Source organism: Perognathus longimembris, chromosome 28 (genome assembly GCF_023159225.1).
Source record: "Perognathus longimembris pacificus isolate PPM17 chromosome 28, ASM2315922v1, whole genome shotgun sequence".
Taxonomy (NCBI): Eukaryota; Metazoa; Chordata; class Mammalia; order Rodentia; family Heteromyidae; genus Perognathus; species Perognathus longimembris.
In genome coordinates, this window is record NC_063188.1 from 38,061,549 (window position 1) to 38,077,935 (window position 16,387).

The following is a 16,387-nucleotide window of genomic DNA, read 5'->3' on the forward strand; positions in this document are numbered from 1 at the left end:
GAGAAACGAAATGCATGGGAAAAATAGACTCAAAATACAACTCTTTAAAAGAAGAATTCACCACGATGAGAGCTGATCTGGCAACCATAAACAGCTCGATGTCATCCATAAACTCCACACTGGAAGCCACATCACAAAGAATTGATCATATTGAATCCCGAATCTCTCTTTTGGACGACGATGCAGCTGATACGAACCAGAAAATTACCTACCACACTCCAAGAAACGGTTAAACTCCAGGGCAGACTAATCCAGGAGCTAGTGGACAAAGACAAGAGATATAATCTATGTATCATAGGAATAGATGAAGGAGCGGAATACCAGAGCAGAGGGCTACAACACATTTTCAATAGAGTTATTGCAGAAAACTTCCCCAATCTCACAAGGGACCACACCCAAGTAACGCAAGCCTATAGGACACCTAGCAGACCAGACCCTAGAAGATCCTTGCCCAGGCACATAATAAGACTTCAGATCTCAAGAATAAAGAGCAAATTTTGAATGCAGCCAAAACGAAGAAAGAGCTATATTACAATGGAAAAAAGATCAGAATCACAGCAGACTTCTCCACATAAACCTACAATGCACGAAGAGCGTGGAAGAACACAATCCAAGTCCTCCAGGCCAACAATTGCCAACCCAGAATTAGATATCCAGCAAAACTAGAATTCACCTTCGAGGGAAAACCCAGATCTTTCCATAGCAAAGAGGATCTAAAGGAGGGGCTGGGGATATAGCCTAGTGGCAAGAGTGTTTGCCTCATATACATGAAGCCATGGGTTCAATTCCCCAACACCACATATACAGAAAACAGCCAGAAGTGGCGCTGTGGCTCAAGTGGCAGAGCAAGTGGCCTTGAGCAAAAAGAAGTCAGGGACAGTGCTCAGGCCCTGAGTCCAAGGCCCAGGACTGGGAAAAAAAAAAGAGGATCTAAAGGAGTATGTGAATAAAAAGCCAGCCTTACAGCGAATTCTAAGAGGGGAACCCCACCCAACAGAAAACGTACAGGACCCCCAGACAGAAACAGAAAGAAACTACAATAGCCAGAGCCCAACAGGAAGAGCAGCTCAATAAAGACAAGAAAAAAGGGAGAGGAAAAACAGCCTAACAGGAAAATGGAAGGGAACAAAACACTCTTATCCATGATCTCTTTGAATGTAAGCAGTATAAACTCTCCCATAAAGAGGAGCAGATTGAGAGAGTGGATCCGGAAACAAAGAGTTGCTATCTGTTGTTTTCAAGAGACCCATCTTACAGCAAGGGACAAAAACAGGCTTCGAATGAAAGGATGGAGCAAGATCTTCCAAGCAAACGCACCTACCAAAATGGCAGGAGTAGCCATCCTGATCTCAGACAAGCTGGACTTCTCATTAAAATCAACTCAAAAAGACAATGAAGGGCACTACATTCTAATACAAGGAAAAATCCAGAATCAAGACATCATGGTGATAAATTTATACTCACCGAACAAAAGAGGCCCTACATATGTCAAGCAAATTCTCACAGAACTACACAACAAGATAGACCCAAACACAATCATAGTGGGAGACTTTAATACTCCACTCTCTCCAAGAGACAGATCCAACACCAAGAGGATTAGCAAGGGAGCAGAAGACCTAAGTAACACCATATCCCAAATGGATCTGATAGATCTGTACAGAGTCTTTCACCCTACAGAGACCCAATACACATTCTTCTCAGCAGCCCATGGAACATACTCCAAAAGAGATCATGTCATAGCCCACACAAAGAACCTCAGCAAAAACAAAAGTATTGATGTCATCCCATGTATTATATCTGACCACAGTGGAATCAAGGTAACCCTCAATAACAAAGGATACCACAGAGGCTATACAAATACTTGGAGACTAAATCCCTCACTGTTATCTAACACTTGGGCCACAGACCAAATTAAGGATGTAATTAACGAATTCATAAGCCACAATGACAATGAAAATACATCACAAAGAAACCTATGGGATACAGCGAAGGTAGTGCTGAAAGGCAAGATCATTGCCCTCAGCACTCACATTAAAATAATGGAAGCAGAGGAGGTGAATAACCTCACGATGAAACTAAAACATCTGGAGAAACAAGAAAAAATCGAATCTGAAACGACTAGGAGGAGAGAGATCACAAAGATTAAAGAAGAGATAAATCTGATTGAAAATAGAAAGACCCTTCAACAAATAAATAAAACCAAAAGCTGGTTCTTTGAGAAAATAAATAAAATTGACAGACCCCTCGCAAGACTTACAAAAAAACAGAAGAGAAGAGACTCATATACGTAAAATCAGGGACTCCACCGGAAAAATTACAACAAATACACACGATATTAAAACAATCATAAGGAACTATTTCCAGAACCTCTACTCACTAAAAAACAATAATTTCACAGAAATGGATCAATTCTTAGAGAAGTATAAACTGCCCAAACTGAATCAAGAAGACATTAATCAACTAAATAAACCAATAACTTACAGCGAGATACAGGGGGTAATCAAGAGCCTCCCAACAAAGAAGAGCCCAGGCCCAGATGGATTCACCAATGAATTCTATAAAACCTTTAGTGAGGAGCTAATACCAATATTCCTCAAACTCTTCCACGAAACAGAAACAGAGGGAGAAATCCCAAACTCATTCTATGAAGCTAATACTATACTCATCCCCAAACCAGGCAAAGACCCAACAAAAAAAGAGAACTACAGACCAATATCACTAATGAACACAGACGCAAAGCTCCTCAATAAAATATTAGCTAACAGGATCCAGAAACTGATCAAGAAAATTATACATCATGACCAAGTAGGCTTCATCCCACAGACACAAGGATGGTTCAACATCCATAAATCAATTAATGTAATTCACCACATCAACAGAGCTAAGACCAAGAATCACATTGTTATCTCAGTCGATGCCCCAAAAGCCTTTGACAAAATACAACATCCATACTTGTTAAAAGCTCTGGAGAGAACAGGAATAGATGGAACATTCTTTAAAACAATAAAAGCCATATACAACAGACCAACTGCTAATATCATATTAAATGTGGAGAAACTAAAACCATTCCCCCTAAACTCAGGAACAAGACAAGGGTGCCCAATCTCCCCACTTCTTTTCAACATAGTGCTGGAATCCCTAGCCATAGCAATAAGGCAAGAGGAGGACATCAAAGGGATTCACATCGGCAAAGAAGAAATTAAACTATCCCTATTCGCAGATGACATGATCTTATATCTGAAGGACCCAAAAAACTCAGTCCCCAAACTCCTACACCTAATAAACCATTTTGGCAAAGTAGCGGGATACAAAATCAATCCACAAAAGTCAGAAGCTTTTCTGTACACCAGCAATGTACAAGCAGAAAAGGAAACTATGGAAACAATACCATTTACAATAGCTAAAAAAAGAATAAAGTACCTAGGGATCAACCTAACCAAAGACGTGAAGGACCTATTTAATGAGAACTATAAAAATCCAAAAAGGGAAATCAAAGAGGACACAAGGAGATGGAAAGACCTCCCATGCTCATGGGTGGGCAGAATCAATATAGTGAAAATGGCCATATTGCCCAAAAATTGTTATACAAATTCAATGCAATCCCCATCAAGATCCCAGCTACATTCTTCACTGAAATGGAGAAAGCAACTCATAAATTCATATGGAACAGCAAAAGACCTAGAATAACCAAAGCAATTCTAGGCAAAAAAAAAAAAAAAAAAAAAAAAGCAGTGTAGGAGGTATCACAATACCAGATTTCAAGCTCTACTATAGAGCCATCATAACAAAAACAGCCTGGTATTGGTATAAAAACAGACCTGAAGACCGATGGAATAGAATTGAAGACCCAGAAATAAAACCGCACTCTTACAGTCAGCTGATATTCGACAAAGGAGCTAAAGACATACAATGGAAAACACATAGCCTCTTCAACTACTGGTGCTGGGAAAACTGGGCAGCCATATGTAGAAAACTCAAAGTAGACCACAGCCTTATCACCATGCACCAAGATCAACTCAAAATGGATCAAGGACCTCAACATCAGACCTGAATCCTTGAAACTACAGAAGGACAGAGTAGGAAAGACGCTTGAACTTATAGGCACAGGAAGGAACTTCCTGAATAGAGTCCCAGGGGCACAACAGATAGGGGAGAGACTCGACAAATGGGACTACTACAAAATAAAAAGTTTCTGCACAGCTAAAGACATAGCCACCAAACTAGAAAGACAGCCAACCATATGGGAAAAGATCCTCACCAGCACAGCAACAGACAAAGGCCTAATATCCGTCATCTCCAGAGAACTCAAAAAACTAAGCCCCTCCAAGCCCAGTAAACCAATTAGGAAATGGGCAAAGGAGCTAAAGAGAGACTTAACAAGAGAAGAGATAAAAATGGCAACGAAACATATGAGGAAATGTTCAACATCCCTGGCAGTAAAGGAAATGCAAATAAAAACAACCCTGAGATACCACCTCACTCCAGTTAGAATGGCCTATACTCTGGAACTCAGGCAACAACAAATGCTGGAGGGGGTGCAGGGAAGAGGAAGCCTTCTCCATTGTTGGTGGGAGTGCAAATTAGTACAACCACTTTGGAGAACAGTATGGAGGTTCCTAAAAAAGCTCAACATAGACCTACCCTATGACCCAGCCATACCACTCCTAGGCATCTATCCTGAACAACAGGCCTCAAGATATCAAAAAGACATCTGCATCTCCATGTTTATTGCTGCACAATGCACAATAGCCAAAATATGGAAACAACCTAGATGCCCCTCCACAGTTGAATGGATCCCAAAAATATGGTACCTATACACAATGGAATATTACATAGCGATTAGAAATGGTGAAATATTGGTATTCGCAGGGAAATGGTCAGAACTTGAACAAATAATGTTGAGCGAGACAAGCCTAGAACACAGAAAACAAAGGGGCATGATCTCCTTGATATATGACTGTTAGGGTGGGGGGAGGGGGAGACAGTAGAGACCAGGTCTGTGAAACCAAAACCTTCTTGTCAAACGGTATTTCCCACAGGTTTGGGTCAGCGTCCCTACATTATGTAACTAAAACCAAACAACTACTCAACATATAAAGGTCAAAAATAGACCTCTCAGCGGATCACAATAGCTTAAAAGCTATGTATGTATGTTCATATAAGACAAGGATAAGCAAACTCTATTGTTGACATTACATTGAAAGCCCTACGCCTTTGGCGTAGGCCACGTGGCTACTGTATATGTTTTTGGTACACTGTGTATTGTATATATGTCTACCTGATCTAGGGAAGGGAAAGAAAAACAGGGTGTAAGATATCACAAGAAATGTACACACTGCCATATTATTTAACTGTACCCCTTTTGCACAACACCTTGTCAAAATTTTTTTTTTTTTTGGCCAGTCCTGGGGCTTGGACTCAAGGCCTGAGCACTGTCCCTGGCTTCTTTTTGCTCAAGGCTAGCACTCTGCCACTTGAGTCACAGTGCCACTTCTGGCCATTTTCTGTATATGTGGTGCTGGGGAATCGAACCCAGGGCCTCATGTATATGAGGCAGGCACTCTTGCCACTAGGCCATATCCCCAGCCCCTCAAAATTTTTTTAATAAATAAATTTTTAAAAAAAGAATGTAATCCTAGCTACTTGGGAAGTGGAGATTGTTGGGCTGTGGTTTGAGGCAAGCCTGAGCATAAATGTTGGCAAGACTCCATCTCAACCAATGTCCCAGCGTGGCCGTGGCACACCCATTATCCCAGCTATGGGGGAGGCATTAATGGCTGAGTACAGTGGCATATGCCTGTCATCTCCAGCAACACAGTGACACACAAGTAGGAGAACTGTAGCCTAGAATGGCCTGGGCATAAAGTGAGACCTAATCTCAAAAGAAACAAAACAAGTGGGCTGGGAATATGGCCTAGTGGTAAAGTGCTTGCCTCATACACATGAAGCCCTGGGTTCGATTCCTTAGCACCACATATATAGAAAAAGCCAAAAGTGGCTCTGTAGCTCAAGTGGTAGAGTGCTAGCCTTGAGCTAAAAGAAGCCAGGGACAGTGCTCAGGCCCTGAGTTCAAGCCCCAGGACTGGCACAAAAACAAAACAAAACAACACAAAAACAAAACAAGGCAAAAAGGGGCTGGAGGCATGCCCACCAAGTGGCATAGGAGGCATGGCCTCAAGTGATAGAACACCTCCCTAGCAAGTGTGAGGCCCTGTGTTCAGTACTGCCAGGAATAAAACCTAAAAATAAAAATGAAGAATTTAAAGCCAAAGAAGAGATGTGTTCAAATGAGCAAACGAGCTTAATACCTACCAGTTTTCAAAAGATGCTCTAGGAAATAACAAACGGGACAAATGGGAGTGTAAAAGAGAAATTCCCAATTGTTTTGTTGATTGAGATATAAGGCACATTCCATGGCTTTCTAGTATGTTCACAACATTGTGTAGCCATCCCTACAACCTATCTGGTTGCAAGACAGCTTTATTGCCTCAAAACCAAAAACTGGTCAACTGTTAAGAGATCACTAGCCTAGCATCTTCACACTTCTCTAAGACTCTGGAAACTTTGAACCTGCCTTCAGTCTCTATGGAATTATCTATTTCTCGAAATTTTGTTTAAGTGCAATCATTCACTATTTGGTTGTTCGTGACTGGCTTCATTCACTCAGCACAACGTTCTCAAGGTTCATCAGTGAACATGAAATTGTGGGTTTTATTTTTCCATTTACTTGGGTCTTCTTCAAAAAAATTCAGTCACATTTCTGAAGATTTTAGATAATAAGATTGGCTGCTTTTAGTGTATCAGCATGGAATCTAAGAATTGGAAACAAGAGGTTCCTATTATGTCCTATATGTAGGTTTTTTTCTGTTTTAGTTTTCTGTACCCCTTGTCTTGTGTATAAGTCTATCTGGGGTGTGGAAGGGAAAGACAAAAAGTGAACTAATGCATCATTGATACTCGACACTATGTTGGAAATGAACTTTACAACTTGGGGGGAGGGAGAAGGGAGTAAGGAGGAGTAAGCGGGAGAAAATGAGGGATGGGGTAACAGTGTTTAAAAACAAATGTACTCATTACTTGTGGCGATGTGACACCACACCCCGCCCCCTGCCCATTCATCATGATTTCAATCAAGAGGGGGGGGGAAAAAAAAAAAGATCGGCTTCTTTATATTTGTCCTTAAGTGTTTTAGTCTTCCTGATGCTTTTGTAAATTGGCTTGTTCTCTTTAGTTCACGGTTGGACTGCTTGTTCCAAGTACAGAGAAGCAGAAATGGTTTTTGTAGACACCTGTCGTATTCCACAACTTTGCTGAACCTGCTTGTTAGTCCTCATGGTTTGCCGTCATAGATTCTTTGAATTATCCATAGACCAATTAATGTGATTTGACTACTACATTATTTCAAACATTCTTTACGTATGTAGGTACAAAAGTGTGTGGGAAAGTAGCATCATTTTTCTCATGTTTGCCCATAAAGAGAAAAAAGAAAATATATCCACCCAGACACTTTCCTAAATGTCCTGTGAGTACCCACTATTGTCTCTACTGTCCCTTCCTCCATCCATACCCGGCACTCACTTCTCAGACCAATCGAGTTTCATCCCAGACTGGATGGAGAATGACTGCACCATTTCACATTGCACTGGAGAGAGGGTGGGTCTCGCATCGGGAGCCACGAGAGAGGAGAAGGTGCCTGAGACCTCCTCAGAGGTGGTGTCCCTCACAAACAGCTGGTCATTCACGATGCACAGACTAGAGGAAAAACAGTTCCTGAAACCACCAGACAGGCAGATGACAGCTGGCCCCTGCCCCCCACCCCCTCCCTCAAACAGGGTCCTTTTGAACCACTGCCATTCAAAAAGCAGATTCATTCCCTGTCCCTATTTTACAGGGTAACAAGATTCCTTGGCCGTTTGGTATCCACAGAACCCATCCTGGGAAAGACTGTCAGGTTCATAGGGTTTGCAGAAGTAATATCCCAATGCATGCATCCTAAAGCCCAGGGTACTCTTGTTCCCATTCCTAGGGGAAGACGAAGTCACAAACAAGACAAGTAATTTGGCCAAGGTGACAGTGGGGGTCAGGATGAAAACTAGGTTGTATTCCTAACTCCAGAGCCCCTTCTCTTAACCCCGAGGCTAGACTAATCCTTGGAACTACCACCTGACCATCCATTATAGTGGAACACCTTGAGGATGGTGCCACTCCTCTGATGGATGTTCCCACCCACAGCACAACACAATACAATAGAATACAATACAATACAATACAACACAACACAACACAACACAACACGTTAAGACACTAACTTTGTTCCGCTGCCAGGAATAGCAATGATGGTCCGGGTGAAGGCACGGATACAATTCTCTGAATTTCCCCCTGCTTCTAGGACAACAATACCCCTCCCTTAGAGCTGCACAGTCTCGACATATTCTCAGACTATTCCACACGTGAGGTCGTACACTGAAGGGAGGGGTGTGTGTCTGGAAGATTGCTGTAATTTGGATTCAGCAGGGCACGGTGGGAATTGGAAGGCAGAATTAGGAATGCTCTGCTACTGGTGATGGGACCTCTATGGCATGTCAGGACTGGTGAAAAAAATACACACTTCCAATATTTACTCGGTTCATCTTTCCCATCTGCCACAGAGATGGGTTTAATGAGCCCCATTTTGCACTTGGGGAAATACAGAGGTTGAGTAAATGAAGTGGGTCCAAGGACATGAGCAAGGAACTGGGGTGAGAACCCTCAGTCCACAAAGCCCGTGTCCCTAATGCATAAGTGGTGGGGCAGACAGGCATGGACCTAGGTCAGACCCGAATGGTTCGTGGGCAGGGTAGGGCATGGGCAGGAGAATGGAAAGGTGAGAATAAGGGGGAAAGGCACCGAATCTGGGCAGCTGGCAGGGCCCTGGGTGGGAAGGTGAGGGAGCAGAAGGGGATCTAGAGACACCCACCTTCCCGGAACAGCCCACTGACAGAGAAGCAGAGCATCTTTTCCTGAAAGGGAAGAACACGGGAGCTCAGGATCTCGCTTAACTTCCCACACCACTCCAGCTATCTGGAACTGTCGGGAGTGGAAGCAGTTGCTCACCGTGTGGTAACACACGTCCATCATAAATGAACTGAGATCATGCTGGGTTTGGGGCAAGGAACGGAGGGATTCCACAATGTCATGTCTCCCATATTTCAGCAGCTTCCTCTGCACACCTGTAGATAAGCAGTGATCATTTGACTGCCATAGCCTGGCCCTGGGCCCCTGAGACTCTCCCCTTCTCACTCCATCTCCTGCCCGGCCTTCCCCTTCACACAATTACAGGGATCCTTAAGAGTGGTCAAATTCCTGTTGTGCTTGAAGTACTCGCTCAAGCAGCTCCTAGGAGATAAAAAGAGGAGCAAGAGGTGGTAGTCCAGCCAGTGCAGTGTCCCAGAAGCTGGGGCGCCAGGTGGCTGCAACCAGAGTCAGACTTGTGACACTCACTCTCCTGGGCCACTGGCATTGGCAGGGAGAGACACAGAGAAGCAGGCCTCATCATGGTAAGCACCGAGGAGATTCTGGCGATCTCCATTGTCAAAGACAGAGTAATACCTGTTGGAGGAAGGTGGGGGTGGGGTGGGGGCAACGGGACAGGCATTTGCTGTGATCTGAAACCCAAATAAGACCCAACCCCTTCCTCTGATCAGGCGTGTGCCCAAGTGGCCCAGGTCCTGTGCCCAGCCCCTCTTCCTCATGGTCCCTGGGGCACTCACTCCTTCAGGAACTGTAAGAGTCTCTCCCTCAGCGCCTCTTCTTCATCTGCTTGCTGGAATAAAAAGTGATTCAAATGATGCAGCTTGATAAAGACACCCCCTCCCCACTCCCCCCCCAGGGGACAAGCATCATCTGCATCTCTTGGTCCTCTTCCTCACCCTGCTGGGGCTCACCAACCAGCGAGCATCAGTGCCAGGGGCAACTGGTGGGTCGAATTGGTGGCCATCCTGAGGAAAGGAAGAGAAGGTCTACAACACATGTCAGGGGGTAACACTGGGTGAACAGGGAGGTGAAGAGGCCCGAGGGTAGAGTGGCCAGAGTTTGGGCATGAAACAGCCGTGGAAACAGCACAGGTTAGGTTCCAGTGGGCAGCTGAATTTGGGGGGTCCCGGAACTCCCTACCGAGTTTGTTACATGCGATCTGCATGTGCATATGTGTCTTTGTGAAAGTGCTCATGGAAACATGTTTTCCAAGGGAGAATCTTCATGTCTTTTTCAGGAGTGCACAACATCCGAAACGGATGGTGGGGTGGTGGAAATATGTGAGTGAGACAAAAAACAAAAGGCTTGGGGGCAGGTGTGTGGGTTATGTTCCTGAGGAACAGGAGACCGTGATGAAGGTAGGTACTTACCAGCCACAACAACTGGGGGAAGTAATTGTAGATGGCCCTGTCCAAAAACCAAAACCAAACACCAAGTTGGAGTGATTGCTCTGTCTTTGTCCCACTGGCTCTCATTCCTCTCCTCCTGCTCCTGCCAGCTGGGTATACTGCACCCACCTGGCCCTAATCCGGGGCCAAGGGAAGCCAAAATGAGAGTACAGGCTCCAGGGCCTCCATGTCCACCCCGTTCCCTGTCATCTCCTCTTCTTCCTCTCCTCTGAGTCCACACAGAAGGCTCCGCAGGGACAAGGGAAGCACGGGAGAAGCCAGGGCACTGCTCTGCTTCACCACTGGGTGGCCAGCATTCTGAAGGGCATGGCCTAGCCAGGCCAGGTGAGGCAAGGCTGAAGAGGTGAGGGAAGGAGGCAGGGGTGGGGCAGAGCCGATGATGTGCACAGAATGGAAGAAAACATAGGAGACATAAGGTGGTGGAGTGGGGGCTACACAGGAGACAAGTGACAAAGGACAAAGGAAGAAAAGCAAAGGGAAAGCCAAAGAAAAAGGAGAAGGGAAATGAGAAGGGAAAGGGAAAGACAAAGGGAATGGGAAAGGGGAAGACGTAGGGGAAGGACTTCGAAAGGGAGGGAGATGGAAAGGGAAAAGGAACATCCCAATCCTCCCCAACTCTGGTGCTGAAGCTCAGAGTGAGCTGTACATAGGAACCGGAGCTTCCTGGGAGTCAGAAGTTGTTTCCCAGAATGATTTAGGCATGAAAGGGCAGGCCCCGACACACCATGGGTTAGAGGACACGTGGTTCCTTTCTGTGGATACTTTGCTAGCTCCCATGCACAGGCCTCTGCATACCCGTGACTCTGTTGGGTCTGTGTCCTCCCCACAGACCAGGTTCTTCAGGAGCAGGTAGGATGTTCCCACATGGAGGGAAGGGATGGGGGGGGGGTCAACACTCCTGAGAGGCCTGCCCTTCCTCTCCCAAGCTCCTCTGCCCTCGGCCTTCCTCTCCTGCTCCAGGATGCAGCCTGCCTTCCCAAATCTGGATCCTCGATCTAGGGAACTCAGGCTCGCAGAGGGCACAGCTGCCCAGGAAGGGGGACTGGCATTACCAGGTATTAACCAACCTTTGATAAGCAGCCTGGTCTCGGAAGTTCCTGCACAGTGGGTTCCCGTCTAGCCACAGCTCGTCCAGTTTCAGCCCTTTCACCTTGTTCAGCTCTAAGACTGACCTCAGCTGAGGGAGACCAGGAGGGGGCAGGTAAGCTCTCTGGGAAAGACAGTCCTGGGGCCTTGCACACACAGTCCCCACCCTCACCCACAGGTTCCTTTGTCTGTTTCTTGCCACCACCCAATGCGCACCGCCACCCATCCTCCATCCTCCCAAATGTCATGTGACTCCCCATCTCACCTGGTTTCGGGAAAGGTCCAGAATCCTGACGTCAGGGCCACTGTCTGCAATGTCACTCAGGGCATCCAGCCGATAGAGTTTGTTGTTGCTCAAGTTCAAGTATGACAGCTTTAGGGGAGGGAAAATGAGGGCAAGGATTATCATCTAGAGCCTGGGACACACACCTGCCCTGCACCTCATCCCTTCCAAGTCCATGACTGACTCCAACAAACAGCAGCCCTTGACCCAGGGCCTCACCTCAGGGAAACTGTTCTGAATGATCTGCACAGCAATGTCCATGCAGTGTCTTCGATTCAGGACAAACTCGATATCGTGGTCCACCAAATCTTCAAGAAGTGGAGAGGGAATCAGAGGGTTGAGAGGGGCCCCGACCAACAGAACAGCACCAGCACAGAACCTTCCCTGGGTTACTGCCCCTAGACCTTCCTCTCAGACAGATCCCTCTGCCCTCGAGTCCCCTAACACTACAGTTGTCAGCTATACCTGGGTCAAAGCGGAGTTTCTGGAGGTCCAGAGCTTGCTCTTCCATATCATAGCGTTTCTTCATGGTCAGCTGTAGAGACAGAGATGGAGACAGAGCCTCCCTAGGCTTTGAATAGTGTCTTGATGATAGGAACATCAAACCGTGGGGGGAAGGAGAGAGAGGTGGGGCTGGGACGCAGCGCACACCGTGCCTTTTGTCTGCATTACCTTGATCTGCTCTAGTTGTTCATCTGTAAACTTGTACCGCACCGAGTAGGGTACAAAAGAAGGACTGACAAAGATAGATACCTGTGTGAAGGAGAGGTGGGTTCAGCATCAGGACCTCTAAACCCAAGGATGTCCACAAGGCCTTGGCCCATTCCTCCTCCCTCCCCTAGGCCCAGGTATGACCAATGCTCACAGCACACACCTTTTGGCTCTTCTCACCACGGATCTTGTAGCAGATGTCCCTCAGTGCGTCGGCAACACTGGTACCCTCGACAAAGAATTGGGCCCAGCTTCTGTCATAGTGGAACTACAAGGCAGAAGCAATGCTGTCAGAGGCTAAGAACCCCTGGCTGGGCCTGGCGTGGCCTCTCCCCATCCCCTATGCCCACCCAGGTTGTCTTCACCATCCTCTTACATCAACCGGGGTAAAGGGCACACTGCAATAGCTCTGGATGGAATTCATTAGCCATGTCTTGTCATATCTTCTCCCACAGGGGATCTAAGGGTAAAAGCAGCCGGAGAAGAGATACAATGGGGACAACACGGAATCGGGATGGAGAACACACTCAACAAGGGTTCCTACCCAACCTAGGTGGCTTTAAAGGACTACTAATGGGGCCACTGGTATGGTTCCTTGTTGAAGTGTGTTTGAGGGGGGTGTGTGCGCGTGTGTGTTGGTGCTGGTGCCTGACATCAAGGCCTGGGCCCTGTCCCTGAGCTCTCTTTGCTCAGGGGATAGCGCTCTACCATTTGAGCCACTGCTCCATTTTCACCTTTTACTGGTGGCTAAGTAAGACATAAGAATCTCACGAACTTTCCTGCCTGTGAGGGCTTCAAACCCTGATCCTTCCTCAGGTTTTAGCCTCCCGAGTAACTAAGAAAGCAGACAATGGTGCTTGGTGTTTCCTTTGTTTTTGTGCCACTATTTTTTTTTTCCAATTAACCAACTCTTGGTATCCAATGCAACTGTCCTTCTCTTCAGTGTCAGAATACTCTACCCAATAAGCACCTTGCCAAGACACTCACCTTGACCTTGAACCACTCCTGCATCGCTCCTTTTACCGTGTCCTGTCCCATCGCTCCCTCTCCAGGTTGTCCTTCCTCCCCTGCAGCATTGTCCGATTGGTCTCCAGTTTTCCCGTTGCTTCTCCACCTGTTCTGTTGGCTGGCATAACGAGGGCTGGGAAAGGAAGAAAAGGAAAATGTTTGGAAATTCTCCTGATACTTCTGGCCTTACCGATGAAAGGGATCCCACTGCGTCTGCTCTACCATAATCCCAGCCCCACCATTCCTCAGTTTCTCGGTCAAGAAAGACCACAGAGTGCAAAAGAGTTGCAAAGTCCCCGGGGCTGCTACATGCAAACCAGGCTGGCTGCCTTACCGTCTGCCTTGTGGGTCATTAGAGCCCTGAAACGCGTCCACATTTTTGCCATCCTTTTGCAGCCTGGAAGCTGAAGAATCACACTCAGTATGATGACCATTCCTCCTTCTAAAACTACCATGCAAAGCATTCCCACTAATCCCTCCAGGAAAACTACTACCGTTTCTGTACTCTGCAGTTGGGGAAAACAGCACAAGTTTAAAGACACATCCATAGCCGGGCCCCAGTGGCTCACGGCTGTAATCCTACCTGGTCAGGATGCTGACATCTGTGGAACATGGTTTAAAGCCAGCCCAGGCAGGAAAGTCGGTGGGACTCTCATCACCAATTAACCACCCAAAGGTTGGAAGCACAGCTATAGCTCGAGTCATAGAGCCCTAGCCTTGAGTAAACATCTCGGCGACAGCTCCCCAGTCCTGATTTCAAGCCCCAGGGCTGACATAAAGGCACCATCATACTCTGATGACCATGCACCACATCATGGACTAACACCACGGCAGGGAAAGCAAATTGCCACTCTCAGCCAGGCACTGGTGGCTCCTGCCTTCTAACCCTAGCGATTCAGGAAACTGAGACCTGAGAATTGAGATCCAAAGCCAGGTTGTGCCGAAAAACAGCAAGATGCCTAGCTCCAGTTAAATGGTCAAAAACAGGAACTTGGGAGTTGTGGCTCAAAGGTAGTGTGTCAGCTTGGAACCAAAAAAGCTGAGCAAGAGCACAAAGCCCTGACTTCAAGTCTCAGCTCAGGCGCATACACGCACGCACACACACGCACAATGTTCCATCCCCTTCCCCCCATTACGCAACAACGGACAGCAGTCTCAGAAAGCACACACCTCACACCTCTGCCTTTCCAAATCAGAGACAGATATTGAGTTAAAAAGTGGAGAGGTCTTTGTAAACAACACAAGTGAGGGTGTGATAATGTGTGTGCTCCTGGCAGACATGCCCTACTGGGTTAGACAGGACGGGGTCTCAGTCCAGCTTTCTCTCAGCCGGCTCTTGTCTAAGGTCCACACTGGTAGCTGGGAGGCCACGTCACCTCTCTGAAACCTACCAAATCCAATCTGCTCCTACCTGATTCTGTGGACAGTCAGCAAAACATACTTGGGCAGTTGATGTAGTACAAGCTTTAATGGCAAGTGGGACTGACTGAGGTGCTAACCCCCTAAACTGTGTCCCCCCCGCCCCCCGCTTTCACCATTGCCCTGCACACTACTCAGCTCAACTACCCACAGCAACTTTCTCTTCGTCCAGTGGAAATGCTGACTTCGACCCAGCTGACAGCCCTTCCCCAACTACTCAACACTATGAACAACAGTGCAAATTTAGCTGGAATGATGCGCATTAGCTACCCTTTCCGCCAGTTTAGACATTTTCCTGTTTTCTTGCCGTTGCCAATTCCTAGTTGGATTCCATTATGGTCAGGGAACACACATTGTAAGATTTCAGCTCTTTCTGATTAGCTGAAGGCTGCTTCACAGCCTGTGCCCTCTCCTATCTCTCTGAAAGCTACAGGGCGATTGAAACGTAAGTGTACTCTGTGGCTATTGGATTGAGTGTTACAGTCATTCCTTATTGATTGCATCCTTGCCGATTTTCCCTCCAGTAATTTTAGAGTGGGGAGCTAACGGCCTCAACTACCCTTGTGGAATTAGGTGTGTTTCTGTGATGTCACGGACTGAACCCCAGGCCTTGTACCTACTAGGCAAGCACTCTACCCCTCTTTGAGCCACATGCCCTGCCTTGATATTAGTTATTTCTCCATCCAGCTTTATCGGCATTTGCCTCATGCACTTTGAAGAGCTTGTTTGGTGCATGTGTATTCAGGATGCATATGTCTTCCTTTTGTTACCATCATGTAACCCTTCTCACTGTGTTGTTCTGACAGCTAGTCTATTGGGTGGTAAAGCATTAGGTGTGTTTATAAAGTCTTTGAGTTGTATCTCACCCAGTATTCACTCCCAGGACTTGCCCACCCCACTCTCTCCACCAGTGAATGTGATCCATAGGAGGCAAGACTGGGAATGGTGTCTTCTGTTTGCTCGTTGTTTGGGCACCTACAGGAGTAAGATAGTTTCAGCCCTCTCACCCATAGGTAATTTCAAGAAGGGTATTGTAGTTTTGTCACAGGCAACTGGAACTGTGGGCCAGCAAAGGACACAGAGATTAAGGAAAGAAGACGATCAGACACCAGCTTTCCTGGGCGCTGATATCTAGGTCCTCTAAGACTGTGAGTCAGAAATACTCAGAATCTCAGAGAACCAAAAGGTGTGGGAAAAAAGTGGGTTCACTCCTGAACTGATCACGGATGCACCAACTAGAGACCATGCCTCAGTTTATTACTTCAGGAGCTAGAAGTTTATTTTCTCCACTTGTGAACCAATATATCAGGGCAGGTACTGGAGGCAAAGTCAAACGTGAAGAGATCTTTTGTCACAGGAGATTTTGTTGCTCTAGGCATCAAACCTTGCTTGGATGTGACCTGGAGTACTCTGGTTCTCTCATACTACACAGGCATCTGTCAGGAAATGCTCTTGACTC

The 16,387-nt window shown here is 46.5% G+C and overlaps 2 protein-coding genes across 3 annotated transcripts in view; both read right to left on the bottom strand.

Moving 5' to 3' along the window:
• Window positions 1–16,387, bottom strand: part of Bex5 (brain expressed X-linked 5) — an 851,362-nt gene that overhangs the window by 398,142 nt on the left and 436,833 nt on the right. The gene's annotated exons all lie outside the window — the stretch shown is intronic.
• Window positions 7,575–13,539, bottom strand: LOC125343012 (nuclear RNA export factor 2-like). Its single transcript, XM_048335344.1, has 18 exons — window positions 13,489–13,539; window positions 12,878–12,961; window positions 12,665–12,769; window positions 12,463–12,543; window positions 12,256–12,325; window positions 12,010–12,098; window positions 11,773–11,880; window positions 11,489–11,598; window positions 11,394–11,446; window positions 10,572–10,852; window positions 9,909–9,977; window positions 9,750–9,802; window positions 9,481–9,588; window positions 9,317–9,375; window positions 9,094–9,209; window positions 8,957–8,999; window positions 8,310–8,385; window positions 7,575–7,752 (listed from the first exon to the last, which is right to left on the bottom strand). The coding sequence occupies exons 1-18, from the start codon at window positions 13,537–13,539 to the stop codon at window positions 7,575–7,577; spliced, it is 1,734 nt and encodes a 577-aa protein (XP_048191301.1).